Raw genomic sequence first — 22,296 nt, forward strand, 5'->3', positions numbered from 1 at the left:
AAAAAAAAAGAAGGTACTTCTAATGATTAGTAAGTTACATTCTATTCTATATACCATCAGACTAAGTTTATTGCTAGCCATTTTGTTCTTTAATTGACTATAATTTTAACTGCTTTCTGAACCAAGTTTCCACTCTAAATGCATTAGAAATTTGGGGACGTTTTCTGCAAAAGCTAAGGGGTTATAGTTAAAATGCCAAAAAAAAAGCAAAAATAAGCACGAAAACATAATCGGTCCCAAAGTTCCCAATTCTCACTTTCAGGAGCTATCCCGCCCTCCACCCCACCCCAGAAGATTTTTTAATCGCCTTCTCTTTCTTGTTTTAAGCTGCTTGCAGTAGGGCATCCGAGAACTTCAAAATAATTCCGCCGGGAAGGCAATGATGGGCAACGCGTCGCGGCCGGCGGCGGTGGAGCTGTGCTACGAGCAGGTGAACGGCTCGTGCGTGAGGGCGCCCTACTCGCCGGGCCCGCGGGCCGTCCTGGGAGCGGCGCTGGGCGCGGGGGCCGCGCTGGCCGCGGGCGGGAACCTGCTGGTGCTGACCGCCATCCTGCACTTCAGGCGGCTGCACACGCCCACCAACTTCCTGATCGCCTCCCTGGCCCTGGCCGACTTCCTGGTGGGGGTGACGGTGATGCCCTTCAGCGCAGTGAGGACCGTGGAGAGCTGCTGGTACTTTGGGGAGACTTACTGTAAATTCCACACGTGCTTCGACACTTCCTTTTGCTTTGCTTCTTTATTTCACGTGTGCTGTATCTCAGTTGACAGGTACATTGCCGTTACCGACCCTCTGACCTATCCGACCAAGTTTACGCCGTCGGTGTCCGGCGTGTGCATTCTTCTCTCTTGGTTCTTTTCCATTACGTACAGTTTTTCCATCTTTTACACCGGGGCCAACGAAGAAGGAATTGAGGAACTGGTAGCTGCTCTCACCTGTGTGGGAGGCTGTCAGGCGCCACTGAATCGAAACTGGGTCCTCCTTTGCTTCCTTTTGTTCTTGCTACCCACGGTTGCCATGGTTGTTATATATGGTAAGATATTTTTGGTGGCCAGACATCAAGCTAGGAAGATAGAGAATATGGCCGTGCAAGTCCTGTCCTCCTCTGAGAGTTATAAGGAGAGAGTAGCGAAAAGGGAGAGAAAGGCTGCTAAAACCTTGAGCATTGCCATGGCAGCCTTCCTCCTTTCTTGGCTGCCCTACATTATTGATGCAATGATTGATGCTTACATGAATTTCATAACTCCCCCGTATGTCTATGAGATCCTCGTGTGGTGTGTTTACTATAACTCAGCAATGAATCCCTTGATATATGCGTTCTTCTATCCATGGTTTCGGAAGGCAATAAAACTTATCCTAAGTGGCAAAATTTTCAGGCGTGATTCGTCAACAATCGATTTATTTTCTGAGGAAGCAGATGCAGATTGAAAGGATTATTGCAAGGACTTCAAAACTAAGGTGGTGTTAAGAGAAAAAATAGACATTTGGATTTGGTGGTAATCATTTGCTAGTAGGTAGATGCTGTATGAAGCCATTCGTTGTTCTAAGGCATTTGGAGTCTCTGTACTTTGATACTGCTTTTGGAATTTGGTGCTAGATGGATAACATTTACTGATTATTTCCCATTTAGTATCTTTTGATGGTTTTCTAATTTCTGAAAACCCTTCTTGTTTCTTCAAATAATTTAAAGCTTTCCAGTTTTCTGGAAACTCTCCCAGCTCTATCAGTGTTCAAGTGTCCAAAATACATAGTGTGGGAGGAAAAAGCTCCTGCCTAACTTGTAAGGTAGATACTGTGGTGAATCTCATTAGTGTTTCCTTGAGCAGTAAACACTAGATTAAAAATTCCTGAAATTTTATTTAATCTAAAAAGACAGTGTAAAGAGCCAGAATTTGAACTTTCCAGTGATTGATGATTGTTTGAAGTACGCTGGAGCTCTCATCTGTTTCCCCCCCTGGCAAGTTTTTCTCTCCATTTTACAGAGATTGTGCTCACAAAGAACATGTTTAGCAATGACATGCTATTTCGACAACCTGTTCCCCTTGCACCCGAGCTGCCTCAGCTGTCCAGATGATCATTTCAAACCATGCCTTACGTTGGGAGAACAGTTATTATTGTAAAATGAGCACATGAACAAAAAGATGGCTTCTGCACTAACTTTTCAGTCATTTGGAGTAAATAGTTTGAAAGAGATCATTCAAATGCACTTTTTTTTTTTTTTTCACTTTTGAGTTCTTACTTTTACCAAATGCTGCATTTGGCATCAGAAATAGTAAGCTGAGTGATCCGGGCATAACCAAAGTGGTTGTAACTGGCACTATAAACTTTAGGAATATCTTCAATGTTCTCATCCGATATAATACATTTCTCAAATCAACATGAATTTTAATTTCGTTTTAATTTAAGCTATATATGTTAAATGTTTCAAGATGCAATACAATTTGAAAAAAAAAAACTAGTTATAGGGTGATTTGCCTTCTCAACTTGGATGTCTGCCCTCTTTGTTTGGGTAGCTGATTTTCACAGGCTGCCTTATGAATCAAATTTGTTTTGTGGACTGAAAAGAAGAGGTAAGTGAGATTTATATAATTCTATTATATAAATCGTATATATAAAATACTATTTTCTGTTATATAGTATATAAATGAGCCAGTTTGAAATGTATATAAGATTAAACTGACCCACATTTGTGCATTAATGCCTTTCACGCAGAGCGGAGAGGTTTACAATAATGAAAGGTTAGAGATAAGACTATGAAAGAACACTGGGATCTGACAAGTCTTCAGAGCAGTATCTCTGCTTGTGGTTCACGCTGTGATGGTTGGGGAATAAGTAGGGTTGCAAGATCCCCCATTCTCATTCCTTAAGCAACAACTCAAAGCTTTTCTCTCCTTGCTAGTGAGTCGGGAATATTGTCTTCATAGAAACATGTGTTCTTTCCCTCAACTGCAAATAGAATGTACACTGACATTTGTCAATTATAAAGAAAACAATTTTCAGGCCTTTAAAAATATACCGTTCTGTTCACTTCCACAACCCATGGTCTAATCTTTAAATGAACTAGCTGTAGTAGCAGAGGCTGTCGGGTGGTGGTTTTATTTGTCATTTGTTTCTTTGTTTTGCATGGTCAGGCACCGGGAATCGAACCCAGGTCTGCGGCATGGCAGGCAGGAACTCTGCCTGCTGAGCCACCATGGCCTGCCCAGTGGTATTTTTAAGCTCTTGTTTACATCAGTAAGTGGGAAACAGGCTTCCAATTACCCTTGTTTGTTTAGTTTTCTACTTCTCTGGAAGCCCTGCAGGAAGGAATTCTTTTGATCAAAAAGTACTTGGTATTTCTCTCCCAAACCAATAAGAACGTTAGTACAGTGCAGTCTTCTTTCTGTACCTCATTTATTTATGTAAAAACCATTAACCTCTGGGCCAGCTTCATATAAAGTTGGTGCAGAGCCAGATAGCTTTGGAACAAAACACACCAGGAATGAATGTAAACTTCATTCCTCAAGACTCTGTCTGCGAAATAAAACCTGACTTTGAAACATGTTGCTGAGTTTGATCTCTTCATGCTCATAAGCTTTGGTTCCCAGATCGTTAGCACCGCCCACCGGGAAGCTCAGAACTACTGGAAAGGAGTAATTGATCCATTTATGCTTAGGGTGTAGATCATACAAATACCACATCTCTCACATATGTGCGTTATCATTAAAATGACTTTCTGTGAACCTACAACTACTCGAACAAAAATGTAAATAAATATAGAAATAAATACAAACCTTATTTTTTAATTAATAAAAATGCATATCATTTAGAAGTATTCCCGAATTTGGAATAGCTTTGTCTATCTGTATTGTTCTCAATGGGCCCACATTAAAAATACAGCTGCAGTGTGTGGAGTTCCATGAATGTTCTGTTCTGTTTTGTTTTTTAACATTTGTGCTGGTTTGAAAGGAAGTATGCCCCCTAAGAAAAGCCATGTTTTGATATAAATCCCATTTCTTAAAGGTAGAATAATCCTAATTCAATACTGTATATATGAAACTGTAATGAGATCATCTCCCTGGTTGATGGGATTTAGTCAAGAATGGTTGTTAAACTGGATTAGGGGATGACATGTCTCCACCCATTCGAGTGGGTCTTGATTAGTTTCTGAAGTCCTATAAAAGAGGAAACATTTTGGAGAGAGAGATTCAGAGAGAGCAGAGAATGCTGCAGCACTACGAAGCAGAGTCCACAAGCCAGCGACCTTTGGAGATGAAGAAGGAAAATGCCTCCCGAGGAGCTTCATGAAACAGGAAGCCAGGAGAGAAAGTAGCAGATGATGCTGTTTGCCGTGTGCCCTTCCAGCCAAGAGAGAAACCGTGACTGTGTTCACCATGTGCCTTTCCAGATGAGAGAGAAACCCTGAACTTCATCGGCCTTCTTGAACCAAGGTATCTTTCCCTAGATGCCTTTGATTGGACATTTCTTTAGACTTGTTTTAATTGGGACATTTTCTCGGCCTTAGAACTATAAACTAGCAACTCATTAAATTCCCCTTTTTAAAAGCCATTCCGTTTCTGGTATATTGCATTCCAGCAGCTAGCAAACTAGAACAACATTAAAACAAAAGACTCAGCAGTAGAAAGTTACAGAACAAGTGCTTCAGCATTTGCCTCAGTGTTGGTTGGGATTAGAGGAACTTTATCAGTTAGTGGCATGGTTGCACGCGACCCACGATTGAGAAATTAAACAGATTTACTAGTCCCTCCCGAATGCCCAGGTCTTTGGGAGAAGGGCCTTTGGGAAAGCAGCCGGTTTGGCTGGGGGTACTACGAGCAGCGTTTATTCACTTGTTGCAGACGCTGTCACCCTGATGCGTGCTGGATGTCATCGCCCCACGTGCTTCCAGCCTTTAAGGTTCTGTGCTCACTTTTCTTCACCTAGGAAGCTCTTCATTTTTGGACACACTGAAATAGCAGACGTAAAGAATGATTTCTCAGTATTGCATATGGAATTTGGTATTGGGGAAAAAAACAAATAGACTGCGCATTTTAAGAACAAAAAATCCAGATTATTTTGAAATGACCATGAATCCCCATTGGCAGGAACGGAATTTATTCTGATTGTTGGATTTGAAAACTAAGTCTCCTATGGTATATATCACCAATGATTTTTTGGATATTTTCAGTCTTTAGAGAGGTATATTCCTGTATTTACAAATCCAGCCGTTGGATATTTCCTAACAATGTCAAATTACTATATGCTTTTTATTTGTTAATAACTTTAAAAAATTGATTGTGGCAACAAATACCCAACACAACATTTCCCATTTTAACCACTTTTAGGCATATAATCCAGAGGTGTTAATCACTTTGTAATTTTTTATCCATATTACTTTAACACCTAGCATACTGCCTTGCACTCACTATGTTCCAAAAAATATTTCTTAAATGAATGATGAACTCTTCTTTATTTTCATCATCAAATAATGGTCTAACTATTAGTATTTTACACATTCTTCTTTATTTGGTTTTCTAAAATAGAGAAATTTTTAAATCTTAACTGGGGAAAATCCAGCTCAAATCAACTAATGTCTTTCTTTTTTTTTTGTCTTGTTTACGTTATCACTAAAAGATACTTTTATATTTAATGACTACTTAAAGAGGTAAAGTGTTAGAACATGCAAACTTCTACAGTATTGAATCTCTTTTATTTCAATTGTGAACACATGAAGTGCTTCCTCAGAGATTTGCTGTGATAATTGTAAACGTCAAGGTGCTTTGGAAAACACACACCTTTTATCTGCGAAGGCTGGTCTATATTACTTTATAAGGGTGCAGGGTGAGGTTCTGGAGCCAGGGTGCCTGGCTTTGAATCCCAACCCAACCACCAGCTAGCTGTGACTTTGGTTCAGTCACTTACCCTTTGTATATCTTAGTTGCTTATCTATAAAATAGAGATGGTAATGGAACTTTCTCTTAAGGATGTTGCATAATAATGACTACGTTGTAAAACAAATCTGTAGATTTTAAAGACTGAAGGGTCAATAAATAAATTATACAAACACTGTTCCATATTTTGTAAATATTCTCAGTAAAAAGAATTTTTAAAAAATGTTCTATTTGAGACCCTTTGAAAATATGCCTTTATAAGATTGAGTCTCTGAAGACATATAATCAAGCCTGTTAGTTTTTGTGCACTAAGTTGGAAAAATACATTATTTTCTGCACAGTTAGGAATTAGAGCTCAGGAAGAGCTGTAGGGATCTGTGGAAAAAAGACTCTTAGCCAACTCAGAAAATGACATCAGAAAATCTTTCATACAGAAGTCAGAGCTCTACCTTTCCCTACAAGTAAAAGGCAGCAATAATCCAAATAAACAAGTTATACATAGCCACATAAATAAAAGGATATTTGTACAAACTGCTTACATTCTTATTATTGGCATTTTCAGAACAAGCATTTTACTTATTGTTAATATTGATTATAGGAATTCTTAATGATGAAACAAGCTCTTGAGAGATTTTATTGCTTGCTCTAGTTCACACATTGCCCAAATGCTGGAGCTAGGATATTCAAATCTATGTCTGTCTGTCTTTCTTCAAGTCATATGCTTTAATACCCTTGAGAACTAGTTGGAAAAACTAATGTGTCTCAGAAATGAAAAGGCGTAGACTATTTTCCTAGGCATTACACAGAAGCCGACCTTTATATTTAATTCTCTGCAAACACACACATCTACACACACACATGCACACATGAGTAACAGTCATAAAGAGAAGCACTGAACTGTGTCTAATGGTGAGGGGTCGTGTTTCATCAGTTCCTAAGGACAACGCCACACAAAGCAACGTGGAACATTTCAAAGATAAGGGCATATGAGGTCGTACTTATGACTCGTCCTGGTTAAACCCATGATGCAGGTAAAGTTCACCTGGGATTTCCCACGTCCCGTCTCTATCACCTACCCTCTCCTAGGAGCTTCCTTTCACCCCAGGCTGTGATCGACCATCTGTGCTGCCTTTGTCCCTTCCCACCAATAACATGAGCTACCAAACAATAACTACTTGCTAAATTCATTCTCACAAGGAAACATTAACAGCTAAAAATAATGCCACTCTCAGAGAGTTTCGTTGTTGAGTTGGTAGTAGGTGAAGTGCAAGAAGAATTTAAGGGGACATTCAGAAATGCATTGCAAAAAGAATCAAACACTAAAAGTGAAGTTTCAGAAAAGGGAGATTTATAAGGTTGAGACAACTTCCTGGTATCCCTCAATTAATGCCAATTAAACAGTTATTTTCTCTTCCAGGAGGAGAGAATTTAATAAGGGAGACAGAGCCAACACAAACACATAAATTCACAGAAGCATATGTATTGATGAGTTAGGAAATCCATGCTTTAATGACTTTTTGCACATTGCACCTCACAGTAAACTAGAAGGTTGTCCCCAGTATGAGACCTGTGTGAAAATGATAATCTTGCTCTATATTATCTATATAAATATATATGATAATAACGTAGTACAGTGTTTATCAGTGAGTTGTTGCACATAAGAAACAACCACAAACTTTCAATTGCATATAACATGAAACATTTATTTCTCATGTATCTAGGGTTGTGCGGCTGGGTGAGTTGAAGGTTGGGGGCGCGGGTTTGTGGTTATGGCTGCAGCAAAACTTCAAGTCTCTCATATCTCTGAATCCCACTAGGAGAGGGTTTGCACCATGCCCAGGGTTCTTGACTGAGTCCTTGCCCTACAGCCAGATCCTGAATTTGTCCTGTCAGTAATCTCGTTCTCTAATTGCATGCTTCAGTCCCGATGATCAAATATCCAAATCCTTTACCCTGTACTTATCAGCATCCTGCTGGAACCTGCTGGCTAATTCTCGTGGGGCCTTTCGGGTGTATTCCTTTGCTGCCTTAACAGGCCCATCACCAACCAGTTGGGTTATGCTGCAACATAACTCTACCTATTCGCCTGGCAGCCAAAAGGTAAGGTGAGGGAATATTGAGAGGCATTCCTATTTGCTTGCTGTAGAGAGGCCTCTGTGAAGGCTTTCCATTCTGGAAAAAGGGGCGGGACGTTATTATGTTCAGAGGAATCTGGGGAGCCCAAATCTTTGGGGGCATCCACTTAGATGTCCCCAACCCACGTGTCAGGGACCGGGTATTTTCAACCCAGTTTTCTGCCTGTGGCATTATAGACCTGGGTTTTCTGAGAATTCAATTATCTTGGAAACTTGAAGAATCCAATTATTAAATCTTGTGTTTGCTCTTTGGCTGTTCAAGATCTCCCTCTGAAGGAGATGGGCCTTTTTGTAAGTTATCAAAGAGGCCCTCAGGCCTATACATTTACTTTGCAGTTGTTTGCTAGTTGCCCCCAGCTTTTCAGTTTCCCTCTGTAGGGATGTGTAATGGCAATTTAATGTCACTTAATAACCATCAACCAATTCCACTGTACTTGGATGCATTGTTCCCTTATTGTTTTCAGCCCCTTGGATCGGTTTACTAACCAGGTCAAAATGTTCCACCAGGACATTCTCCCAAGTCAGCACTAATGGAAGGGGCTAACTGTGCGCCCAAGTAGCACCTGGGATGGGATCCCTGTTGCCAGCTGTGTGGTGAGTGATGTGGTCCCAAGATCCCCTCATCTTCTCATCTGCTTTTTCTGATCACTCCTGCTCTGGCTTGACAGTGTCCTCACATTCTATGGTGATTCAAAGACGTGTCATCTGCTGAGGAGATCATTGTCATAGACAACCGCACTTTTCTCATGGAGCTTTTCACAAGATCAAACCTCTTCTTCCTCTGGGTACTAAACTCATTTCTAGCCGGAATTTGTAGTAGGAAATATACAGAGAAAAAAAGTGAGAAGGAGAACTAATAGGGGACTCAGAAGGAAAAGAGTTCACAGTATAAGAAAGGGAAATGAAGTGAAAGAAGAGCATTCAATCACATCCCAACTCAGTTACTGTTGATGTAGGCCCACTATGCATTCCTCATTGAATTGTATATTCTATTAGGAAACGCAAACGAAGTAAAGTAATACTTCCCACAGTGCCACCTGCTGTTATCAGTACCAGAATCACCTGCAGGTGCTTGTGAAAAACAGATTATAAGCTCCACCCAAGACCTCCCGATCACACTCACAAGATTTGAATACAAAGTACAGCAAATAATTTGTACTTCTCTTTGTCAAAATCTTCTATAAAATTAATTTCCTCTGGGATATTTTGTGTTTAGATGGTTGATTTTGTTGGCTGTATTTTAGCATGATAATTCTTAAGTACTTGGGATTTTTGTTGGGCTTTTTTATTTGGAATGGGTGCGTTTCTTTAGTTTTGTTTTTTCTTATTTTTTTTTTCCATACCCTACCTGTTTTAGTTTGCTAGGCTGCTGAAAGCAGATACAGTAAAATAGGTTGGCTTTAACAAAGGGAATTTATTAACTTACAAGCTTATAGTTTTGAGGCCATGAGAATGTCCAAATCAAGGCATCATCAAGGTGATGCTTTCTTCCAAAGTCCAGCTGCTGGCCATTCTTGGGTCCTCTGCCACATTACAAAGCACATGGCAGAGGCTACCGGTCTCTTCTCTTTAGGTTGTGGCTTTCAGCTTCTTGCTTCTATGGCTTTCTCTTTCTTTCTCTGAATTTCATTCTCTTATATCGGACAGCAGTAAGAGGATTAAGACCCAACCTGAAAGAGGTGGGTCATATCTTAACTGAAGCAGCCTGATCAAAAGGTTCCACACAAGTTGCCCATGGGGACCAATAATGGGCTATACACTGGGGGCAAGCCTATCTCCCACCCCAATTCCAGCACCCAGGGCACCCCACATGGATGGATTAACTTTAAGAACATGCTTTTGAGTGGTACATACAGGTTCAAACCACCACACTACCCAAAACAAACACTTAGAGCCTGGTAGTTTCTTTTTTAAATTTTTGCATGGGCAAGCACTGGGAATTGAACCCGGGTCTACAGCACGGCAGGCGAGAATGCTGCCTGTTGAGCCACCATGGCCTGCCCAGTATCTGGTAGTTTTGAAATGTGTTCCGTCAGCCCTGAAGGACTCCAAACACAACCACACAGTACATTTGTGCTTTGGTGTATGCTGGTGCTGGGGTTCCTGCTCTGCTGTCACACAGGAATTGTCACTGATCCAGGCAATCAGCCATTGGGCAGCTTAGCCCAGTTCCTGGTTGTCATGGTCAGGTTCATGTGTCAGCTTGGCCAGGTGGTGTTGTCCACTTGTCTGGTTGGGCAAGTGCTGGCCTGTCTGTTGCTATAAGAACATTTCATAGAATTAAATCAGGATGACATCAGTTGCATCCACAGCAGATTGCATTTGTAATCAGCCAAGGGAGTGTCTTCTGCAATGAGTGATATTTAATCTAATCACAGGAAGTCTTTTAAGGAGGATTCAGAAAAGAACTCCTGTGGAGTTCGTCCAGACTCTTCATTGGAGTTGTCAGCTTCACAGCCTGCCCTAAGGATTTTGGACTCTATGTTCCCACAGTTACGTGAGACACTTTTATAAATTTTTATCTATGGGTATTTCCTGCTGATTCTGTTTCTCTAGAGAACCCTAGCTAAGACACTGGTTGTAAGTCTGCCTGTGTCTTACATCTCCCTAGGCTAATAGCTTTCTAAAAGCCAATGTCCTGGGTAGAAGAGAGCATAGTGGTGGCACAATAGTGACATCTAAAGATGTCCATGACTAATCCCCAGAACTTGTGACTACATTACTTTACATAGAATAGAGAATTTGCAGATGTTATTAAATCAAGAATCTTGAAGTAGGGAGATGATCCTGGATTATTGGGATGGATCCAATGTAATCACAGAGGTCATTAAAAGTGAAAGAGGGAAGTAGGAGGGTCTGGATCAGAGTCAAAAGAGATATGAAGATGCTACTCTACCTGGAGCATGGAGGAATGGGCACAAGCCAAGGAAAGTATGCAGGTCTAGAAGCTAGAAAGGATGAGGAAACAGTAGATGATGAACTGGGTGATTGTTTTCATGTCAGTCCCTTTAATATCTCTTCTTACACTTCATCCAAATTAATTTTTCATACCTCTATTACAAATGGCAGATTATAGTTCTATTATAAAGTACTGAATATATAATTGAGGAGGACAAAGGTCTTTTTCATCTCCTTTTAAATATTTGCATTAGAAGATCAAAAGTGGTATTTTCTGCAGATCCTGAGGAAATCCATTTTGTGAGTTCCTGTCCATAACCCCCCTCCTAATTTCCTGAGTTCTTGTTAATGTCACAGGGTGAAGCTCTGTATCAGGAAAGCTGTCACTGTGAGCACAGACTGGCTTGCAGAGCCCATGACTTCCCCCGCCTGAGAGCTTTGCAGTTGCCTCCACCTGGTAACCTTTGCTTCCTCATTGAGCTGCTGTTACAAAGAGATAAATTAATCTCGGAAAAGAACTATTTAGGATGCTTTTGGGGTTTAATTCTCTGGGGAGTTTTTCTGGAAATTCTTGTTTATTTCATCTTCGCATTGTGTTTTGAGTGAAGTAAATGGGACAAAAAACGTGTGGGGCTTGGAGCCTGGCATGAGCTGTGGGAGGACCATTCTCCACCTAACTCTTTCCTGGGACAGGCTCTCGGCCACCTGCTACCCACCCCTAGGGCCTCGTTTCCCATCCTCCCTCCTTCTCCCCACCCTGGCCCAGTAACTACTGCATCCTCTCTCCACGCCCTCGAACGAGGGGCAGGATCTGAGTTTAGTGCATGGTCTGCAGACTCTCCATGGTGATTGTCCATGAGACATTGTTGGGCTACACATTGAGCAAACCCATCACTTTTCCCAATTCCAGCACCCAGTGCGTCCCCCTGTGCAGGTTGCTATCCCTGCTGAGTCACCCCTCTGCCCTTGGCTCAGGTGGGAGGCCTGTGAGAAGAGCAGATGTCTGGAACAGTTCCCCAACCCAGACAGGGCATGCCAGATTGGCTCTGGCAGGAGGGCACAGGTCTGTCTCTGGCAGGAGGGCACAGGTCTGTGACGGGTCACGTGCATGCAGTGTCCTGGGCAGGGATGATATTCTGGTGCCCAAAGAGGGGGACATTAACTAATGAATGTAAAACACCATGATGGTCAAGAGGGTCACAGAAGAGAGGAAGAGTTTTATATTCCTCTACCTTAATGTCGCTTTGAACAAAAGACTTTATGTTTATCTTCCACTGAGCACCACAACTAGGTGGCCAGTCCTGCAAGCAGGGAGTAAGTAATATTGCTGCCAAATACTGGGCTAGGTACATTCAGGAGAGTTGAACATAAATCTCTTGATTATGAAAATTCTAAATGTTTCTACTAAGTAGCAGAGCGCAGAGAAATATGTTGCTTTGTAGATCTTATTAATTATAATCATCAAAATAAGTTTCCGTTACTTACTGACTTCCCAAGTCACTTTAGGTGTTAACTTTTCAGACAAGGGGGAGGTGGAAGCCTATTAAAAGGTGACTTTTCAAATACATAACTTATATGAATGTGATTATCCTTTGCAAAGAAGGGATCCACAGGTGTAAAGAACCAGGTATTTGAATTAGATTTAGTCAGTAACGCAATTATTAAGCTGCTGAAAATTCACAATATATTTGCTTGGGAATTTTATCTTTGTGGTTTAGAATTAGGTGCAGCAATAATTTTGTGAAAGATAAAAATTATCTGAGTTTTTAAATTTCTTTTAATTTCTCGTCATAAAGTACAAAAGGATATAAATGTGTTAATATTGAAATTAGTTGCTCAGATATGCATTTGGAAATTTCTTTAAAAGTCAGAAGTGAAATGTACTCTTTTCTCCCCCAGGAAAGGCAGCGAGCAGCCAGCATCCCAGAGCAAAGCAGAGCCGGGTGGGCGATTCCCCAGGCGGGCCGGGCGCAGCTCTGCTACGAGCCCCTCAATGGACGCGGTGCGCGGCTTCGGGGCTGCGCCGGCGGGGTTGGGAGGCCTCCTGGTGACGATGCGGGTCCTTCATTGAGGCGGCTGCTTTCTCCCACCCGCTTTCCTTTAGCCCCCTTGGCCGGTGCGGACTTGCTTTGGTGGGCGCCACCGCGAGGCGCTTCAGCCGGGACAGGTCAGTGGAGAGACTGCGGAGACTTCGGAGCCCGGTTTTCTGCCCTTTGCAGCTACTCTGCTGGGGCATTTGGTTCCTCTTCTCTCTTCCACCAGTCGTTCACTTCCATGGACAGGGGCGCCGCTGTCCTGACCCCCTGCTCTGTCCCTCCCAGGTCACGGCGTCTGTGTGCAGCAGCCTCGCCTGCGGGGCGAGTTCACATGGGGGCCAGTGACCTCGGGCTGGAGGAAGCAGTAAGCGCCCTCCACTGCGGAGGTGGTGGTCAGATCGCTGAGAACCAAAACCGGGGTGTCATAGATTCTCTGTTATTCTTCCTATCAACCCTTGTTATGATAATTCCTTACAGTGAGATTTTTCTTGTAGCTAGACAACAAGCTATAAAAATTGAACCTGCTAGTAACAAAGCAGGGTCATCGTCAGAGAGCTAAGGACGAAACAAAATTGAATAGGGTAACCAAGAGGGAGAGAAAAGTAGCTAAAACCCTGGGAGTCACAGTGGGAGCAGTCAGAGTGGTAGTATTTACATTTTCATGGTTACCATATAATATTGATTCATTAATTGAAGCTTTTATGGGCTTCATAATCCCTGCCCATACTTAAGAGGTTTGCTGTTGGGGTGCTTATTGCAACTCAGCTATGAACTTTTGATTTATGCTTTACTTACCATTGGTTTAGAAAAACCATTAAGCTTATTTTAAGTGGGGACATTTTAAAGGAGAGTTCATCAGCCATTAGTGTATTTTCAGAATAAGTGTAATCACTGCATTGAGAAATTTAAAACTACTTTCAAAATTATGAACATATGATGAAATGAAATTTAAGAAATGAATAAAACTTTTCAAAATGGTTGAATGTATTATTTTTAAATTATCCAAGAAAAATAGTCATGGTAAGGTGCTTCCATTAGAGCACTATAAATTAATTTACTGCACTAAACAACAAATGATCAATATGCTCATATATGCCAATTGCCTCGCTTTGTACATTATTTCCGGTACTTCTTTCAGTGAATTCTGAATTTCATTTTGTGGATGTAAACTCTATCATATTTCCTTTTAGTGTCTACTCTCATTTATCCTCAAATGTCACAAGTGTAAAGTCTTGGTCTGATGACACTATCCAAGGTTCTGTTTGCTGGCTGACCCTTATGTCATTATGTCTCCTTTACTATCTGTTCTTCCTAGGAGCCTTTGCAGCAGCAGGTCAGCCCTTCTTGCTTAACAGCTGGGCAGAATCTGGACGTGTTCTCCCGGAATATTGCAAATCCAGGAACTCAGTCTTAGGGTCAGGTATTAACTGCAGTGATTGCCCAGAAATTTTGCAAATGGAAAAAATTACCTCAAAATTATTGACGCAATGATCAATAGCAAATGGAAACTTGATGACTGAAGAATTATCACATCAACGCTATTGCACTTATGACTAGCAGTGGTTATTTCCATACCCAACATTTCTCACCTGAAAACAGTATATAATTCACTTTCCCAGAGTTTTGTGGTGGTCAGAAATTCTTTGTTAATACCACTAAAAACTTCTACTCAAAAGAGTATAGACAATGTATTATATAATTTTACATTTTATATTTTACATATAATATGTTGTAACAGTGTATTTTATAATGTTATATTTTGCTTTCTGGAATATTTTAACTTAATGAAACAATGGAAGTCTTCTTCAAATGCATACCTAGAGTATTAATGGAATAATAACAATAGATTTAACACGGCCTTTGCAATAACTGATAGAATAAGCAATAAAAAGATCAGCCAGAATAAAGAGTAATTTCCTAACATGATCAACAAACATGATATATCTGATACACAGAGAAAGCACTGCATCCACCAACTGATACACATTGTTTCAAGTACATCAAACTATTAAAAAGTGTTGATCCTCTGAAGTACCCTAAAGTAAGTTAACAAATCATACAGAGTATGAACTCTGATTATAAGATAATCAAGTTAGAAATAAATGATAGAAATATAATTAGAAAAGCCCTTTATATTTGGAAATCAGGTAGATCACTTTTAGATAATATCTTGGCTCAGACCTTGCATGTCAGAGTCTTAAGGAAGCCTTAACTGCTAATATTTTGAGGGAGCTGTAATCCCAAGATATGAGAATGAGGGAAATGGCAGCTAAGACAAGAAAGAATGAAAATGCAAATACAAAATGAGACCTTGCTGAATGGGCTTCTGCTTGTCAAGCCTCAAAGAACACAGATATTGGCTGGGTGGAAGCCAACTGACAGGCTGTAAAAAAATACTATCTATGTGTTGGATGCCTCCAGGCTCCTGTTTCCCAAAAGGTAAAAAATTCATGCCACAGAAAGTTTAATTCCTAAAATCAAGGATCTCTTCATTTGCCCACTTCAACAGCCTTTGAGAACGCGGATTGCCAGGCCATGCGAGTCTGTAAGTGGTGGGAGAGGCTAGTGCATCAGGCACTGGTCGCAGGCAGTGGAGCCACAGGACATTAAAGGACTTGGAGACTCTGGAGGTGGCTGAGCCAGTGTAAGCGGTCAATAGCGAGAATGAGAACCTGCGGATGCAGGAAAGATGGTCCAAAACAAAAACCTGTGGAACAAAGAAGGAATCAAAATGAAAATTATAAAACATTATGAAGTGAGTGATGACAAAAATATGACAAAATAGCAAAATAAAATATGCCAAAATGACAAAAATCGTGGGAGGTAGAGTGGGTAATTTCCTGATTTTGGCTATGATGAAATAGCTTGTTTCAGAGCATCCCTCCCACCAAAAACAACTACAAAACATCAGTTGAACACATAAAACAGCTGGTTGAAGCACTGTGGGAACCAAGTCAGCCTGGCCTTGATGGGACAAGGTTAGAGAGAGAAAAGAAACACGCTGATGTGGGCTGGGCCTTCTCTGAGTTTTTATATTCATGGTGACAACGATTCCTGCTGTGCCACATGGAGACAAAGCAGAAACCGTGGGCTACAGCCTTGAAAAGTCTCAAACTGCTGGTGGGACAAAAACTGCATTTCAGTGCCAAGGGAGCCCAAGTTTCAGAGGCCACATAGTACAGGAAAAATGAAAATAGCAGAGAATTGAGCACAGCAAACTGTATTGTTTTTTCCCTTGAGCTTTTTTCAGAATTCTAAGTTGTTCTGTGGACAGAGTCTAAGAAACAAAGAAGAAAGCAATCACTAAGAATCTAAAAACCTAAGCAGAGCTTTGGCAGTCTTGCATAGCCAGAGAGGCAAAAGTTGAGGGGATGCCAATGAAGAAGGAGCAAAGTAAAACACCCCAGGATTTTAGTTGCGATTACTTAGAATGAGGGTAAACTAGAAATAGACCCTCAAAAAGTGTGAAATCTAGACTGGGTTATCCACAATATCTGATCTGCTTATACTCTGTTGATAAAAAGAAAACTAAAACCTATTTGGATGAAAATAATGTTATCCATAACATCTGTAATTTCTCATACCTACTGACCAGTACTCAATGAAACATCACTGGGTGGTATGACCATGGCTCAGTGGCAGAGTTCTCACCTGCTCTGCTGGAGACCCAGGTTCAATTCCTGGTGCCTGCCCATACAAAAAATAAAAAAATAAATTACCAAGCATTTCATGAGAAGACCAATGATTGAACACTAGGTGAAGAGAATGAGACACACGTAGTCCAGATATTGAAACTGCCAGACAAAGATGTTTTTTATAAAAAGTGTTTCCCATTAAAAAAATAAATAACAAAATGGAAAATTTCATCAAGAAAACTAAAACTGTAAAGAATGAATTGTCGATTTGAAAATTTTAAGACAATATCTAAATTAAGAGCTTAATGACGGTCAAAGAGCAGATTAAAAGCTATAAAAAAGAGGATTCACTTTACTAAAAATAAGAAAGTAAAAATATACTCATAATAGGGTGGTATGTTTTATGCATGATTGTTCTGCAAAAGCACAATTTTTCTAATAAAGAAAAAATATATACAGATTAAAGCTCTGAGAAAATAGAGTGTGGAAAATACAAAAGATAATCTGATGACATCCAGGGGTGAATGTTTCCCTGGTGGCATGGAAGATGAGCCCCAGGGATGAGTCTGGCCCTGCCACCTTGGGATCAACAATGCCATCCTGACTAAAAGAAGGAAAAGAAGTGTAACTAATAAGGTATCAGTAGGTGAGAGAATTCAAATAGAGTCGAGAGGCTACTCTGGAGGTCACTTTTATGCAAGCTTCAGTTAGACATTGCTACCTATCATAACTTGCCAAACCACAACCAAAACCATTTCAGCCAATCATAAAGAACACTTAGGGCAATATAGAAGATTCTACAAGGATTCCATGCACTAGAGTAACTTTCCAGAAACCTTCAGCCACCAGATCGGTCCCTGGATCAGATGAGTCCTGAAACTCAGAGGGCCCAGCCTCTCTAGAACATCAGCTAGTTCCCACTATTCCATATTATAGACAGTCCCTTCCAATATGAAATAGTTAGAATGGGCATAGTCCAAATACCCCTAAAGAATGGGAGAAAGATCAAAAGTGATGGTGGAGTTATACAGTGAAGGTAGGGTTTAAGAAATGAGTGTGACTGCTGAATCATTATATTGATTTTTTTTTTAGTCTCTGGTATCTTAGAGCAGTTAGGAGTAAAAACTTAAAATTGTGGAATTGTAACCCATATCAAACTTTGAAATCTGTTCTACAAATAATGTGGTGATGTGCTTTGAAATTTATTGCTTTTTTTGTATATATGTTATTTTTCACAAAAAAGGGAACAAAAGTCAATTGTAATGATAAAAAAAATATTTATTCCTTCTATCCTCCAATGTTCTGGAGTAGCTAGAAGGAAAAATCTGAGATGATGGAATGGTACCCATGACAAACTCTTGGATCTGTACTGTAACTATTTTGTTGAAGAGTGTTTTGAAAACTGTTGCTTTTTTCTTTCTTTGTTTTGTATATATGCTATATTATACAATAAAATTTTTTAAAAAATGGATCCATAACGATTTTGGACAGAAATCCTGGGATGAGCATGACCCGGCATCAAGGGATTGAGAAAACCTTCTTGGGCAAAAAGGGGAAGAGAGAAATGAGAAAAAAAAAAGCCTCAGTGGCTGAGAGATTTCAAACAGAGTACAGAGAATATCTTGGAAGTTATTCTTATGTACTATATAGATACCCCTTTTTAATTTATAGTGCATTGGAGTGGCTGGAGGGAAGTACCTGAAACTGTAGAGTTGTGTTCCAGCAGCCTTTTTTCTTGAAGATGATTGTATAATGATACAGCTCTTATGATGTGACTGTGTGATTGTGAAAACCTTGTGTCTAATGCTCTTTTTCTTTAAGGTATGGATAGATGAGTAAAAAAATATAGAAAAAGTAAACAAATAATGGGGGGGACAAAGGTTAAAATAAATTAGGTAGATGGAAATACTAGTGGTCAATGAGAGGGAGAGGTAAGGGGTATGGTATATGTGCATTTTCTTTTTTCCCTTTAATTTCTTCTTCTGGAGAGATGCAAATGTTCTAAAAAATTATTATGGTGATGAATACACAACTATGTAATGATATTATGAGCCAATCATTGTATACCATGTATGGAATGTTTGTATGTTAAGATTTATCAATAAAAATATTTTTTAAAAAAGAAAACAATGTGTGTCACATGGGGCACAGTGAACAGATGTAAAAAAGTACAATGAAAATAAAATAAAATAAGTACAATGTGTGTCCCAATATTAAATGGAATAATATCATTCATACATTTGTAAAAAAGAAAAAAACTGGCAACTGTGTATATACCTGCAGTAGTTTGAAGCTGCCATGTGCCCTAGAAAAGGCCATGTTCTTTTAGTCCATTCCTGTGGGGGTAGATATTTCGATTAAATATTTCAATTGAGACGTGACCCACCCCATTCAAGGTGAGTCTCAATCCCCCTATTGGAGTGCTTTATAAGAGGATGAGGAACACACAGTGAAAGTTCAGAGCGCTCAGAAAAGTCCTAGAGAAGGTGAGAGATGAATTTAAGAGAAACTCACAGAAAAAATGCCCTGGAGAAGCTGAGAGAGGGGACCCACAGAAGCTCAGAGAGAAGACCACAGAACCACAAGCTGAAAGCAACGAAATCCAGGAGTGAATGACCAGCAGATGCTGGCCATATGCCTTCCCAGGTGACAGAGGTGTCCTGGATGCTGGCAGCCTGTTTTCAGAGTCCAGGTACCATCTTGTTGATGCCTTGTGTTGGACATTTTCATGGACTGTGAACTGTAAATTGTAAGTTAATAAACCTCTATTGTAAAAACCAATCAATTTCTGGTGTATTGCCTTTCAGTAGCTTTAGAAAACCGAAACAATACCTCAAAAAAGTGAACGCAGGGATTCAGACAGATATTTGCACACTGATGTTCATAGGGCATGATTCACAACTGCCAAAAGATGGAAACAACCCAAGTGTCCATCAATTGATGAGTGGATAAACAAAATATACACAGTGGATAGTAATGATTCCCAGTGCCTGTCCATGCACACACACAGAAAAAATTGAAGGCAAAATATAGATATTTTTCAAATGAATAAAGGCAGTCTTTATGGCCAGAATAGTCTCACAAAAAAAAGAGTTTTAGAGGCACAAGAAATGTGAGCCCAGAGGAGACGGTGCAATGGAGGAATGGATGAAAAGCACCACAAAGTATAAATATGAGAAAATTAAAATGAAGGCTTACTGTAAAATTTTAAACTGTTGTGTAGAATTAAATTATATACAGAATAACAATAAATGACAATAGTAGCAAAAGGGAGAGGTAAATAGAAATTAACATATTTTATTGCAATTCCTTATACTCTAAATTGCCTGGAACTGAGTAAAGTTATTTAGTGATAGGAAAGTTTAATTAATGATACCTATTGAAACTCTAAGGTACCTGCCGACAGATTAATAAAGTCTAATTTATAATTTAGTAGAATAGAAAGCTCGTATAATAAAAATCCATTTGATCTAAAATAAGTCAAGAAACATAAAAACAAAAGACAAGTGTAATAAATAGAAAAAATAAAACAGTCCATTTAAACCCCAGTGCACCAACAATTATATTAAATATATACAGAATAATTATTCAAATTTAAAATAAAACTAATTGCACTGGATTAAAAAAAATCCTCTAAATCCCTTACTTTATCCTTTATTTTACCTTTGGTTTAGGAGGGCAATAAAACGTATAACCGGCCAAGTGTGAAGGGACAGGCTTTTTAGAAAGCATAACATCAGATCCTGAAATTACTAAGGAAAGGAGAATAACATTTTAGCCACATAAAAATTTAGAAACAGTGGATGGCAAAGACATTTAAAAGGCATGGGAAAAGCTGATATTATATAGTAGGGTGAGTATCAATTTATAAAGAAAGCTTACAAATTAGTAAAAAATGACTAATATCTCGGTAGTTGGACATGAAAAAATAATTCAATCCCACTTATCAAAGAAATGCAGATGATTCCAAGGTAGTATTTTTTCCACCTTTCAAATGGTCTGTGAAACAATAGCTAATACTTACGGAGTACTTTCTGCGTGTCAGAAACTATCAGTGCTTTTCATTTAAGAGCTGCCACCACTCATATAAATGTAAAATTCATCAAGTTGTACATTCGATTTTACATTTGTGCGTTTTATGTATGTAGACCTTAATTAAAGAGTTGTTTTGTTTTTAAGCAGTTAAAATTATGGTCTATTACAAAGTAAATCACTGCTGCTTTTCGGGTGGTCCAGCTCTGTGCTTACTCTGCCTGATGGTTAGGGCAGAGACGATATCATTTGGTCTTATTGCTGCTAAGATTGATGAACTGCTCTCTCCACACATGCGGGATTCCATTTTTCTATGGCTTTATGACAGTTATATATCAGAAAATTAGGTATAATGGACTTTGAGGCAAAATTTTCAATCTGAATGAATCTTCTATCTATTCCCATACTATTTTAATTATTCATCAAATATAGTACCTCTGAAAAACTGTCTTATAACTTAGCTTATATTATTGTGCCTGTATCCACTACTATGGTTTTAAAAAGTCAAGAAAAAGATCTTATTTTCATTTGTATTTCTCACAGTGACTAGCATTGTGCCTTTCACTCAGTTAAAATATATAATAGATTTTTCTTTAAATGCACAAAAAAATTGATTTGGAAAATCAAAAAAGTTAAAGTGGCCAAAGAAATTTGCAAAAAAACAACAATGCAGAAGACACCTTGAATTTAAGACATGGTAGAGTTTCAGTTAGATAGTAGGGATTGGCTTAAGTATAGACATATAGATCAATGGAAATACAGTAGAGGGTCCAGAAATTCTTCTATTGAAGAATCGTGTAAATATTGTGAAGATAATTCTCAAGGCCTGTTTTGGCCTTACTCATCGGAAATTATAACTGAACACTATCCACCAGCTCTCCCAGGCTATGTTTCACAAAATGTATGAAGATGACTAGAACTTGAATCAAAATTTCTCAGCTTCAGTAGAGGGTCCAGAAATAGACTCAGCAAATGTGGTCAATGTTTTTTGGCAAAAGCACCAACATAATTCAGAGAGAGTAATCTTATCAAGAAATAATCATGGGACTTCCGGAGAAGATGGCGGCTTAGTAAGACGCGCAGGTATTAGTTCCTCCTCCAGAAAAGCAACTAAAGAAACAGAAACAATACGAAACAGCTCCCAGAGTCACGACAGAGACCAAAAAGACAGCGTACCCCATTCTGGAACAGCTGAACGGGCAGGGAGAATCTGCTGCGGTGAGATACCCGAGGGGCGCGCGTTTTCCCAGGCGGGGCGGCTGGCGACTGGGGTCCCCTCCACGCACGTGGCTCCCCGGTCTGACTGGGAACGTTGGATAGCGGGGCCCTCCCGTCACACTTGGCGTTTCGGGCCAGCTGGGCAATTAGGACCGGCACTCTCCCAAGCCGCGGCGGCCAGCGACCCCCACCTCCACGCGCGGTTTCCCGGGCCAACTGCCGTGCAGACAGACAAGCGCCACGAGCGCCACCTACTGGGCAGGAAAAGAAAAACAGAGCCCAGAGATTTCACAGAAAAACCTTTCAACCAGCCGGGTCCCACACCCAGGGAAATCTGATCGAATGCCCAGACACCAGCAGAAAATAATGGATGACGCTCGGAAAATTGAAGATATGGCCCAGTCAAAGGAACAAACCAATAGTTCAAATGAGATACAGGAGCTGAGACAACTAATGCTGAATATACGAACAGAA

The 22,296-nt window shown here is 39.9% G+C and overlaps 1 protein-coding gene and 1 pseudogene across 1 annotated transcript; both read left to right on the forward strand.

The window, feature by feature from the left end:
- The first annotated feature begins 379 nt into the window (after nucleotides 1-379).
- On the forward strand, nucleotides 380-1,426 carry LOC143669042 (trace amine-associated receptor 9-like). Its single transcript, XM_077143609.1, has one exon. The coding sequence runs from the start codon at nucleotides 380-382 to the stop codon at nucleotides 1,424-1,426; it is 1,047 nt and encodes a 348-aa protein (XP_076999724.1).
- Nucleotides 1,427-6,893: 5,467 nt separating this feature from the next.
- Nucleotides 6,894-13,819, forward strand: LOC143668976 (trace amine-associated receptor 8-like; annotated as a pseudogene).
- Nucleotides 13,820-22,296: the final 8,477 nt, after the last annotated feature.

Source organism: Tamandua tetradactyla, chromosome 25 (genome assembly GCF_023851605.1).
Source record: "Tamandua tetradactyla isolate mTamTet1 chromosome 25, mTamTet1.pri, whole genome shotgun sequence".
In the NCBI taxonomy this organism is placed as follows: domain Eukaryota; kingdom Metazoa; phylum Chordata; class Mammalia; order Pilosa; family Myrmecophagidae; genus Tamandua; species Tamandua tetradactyla.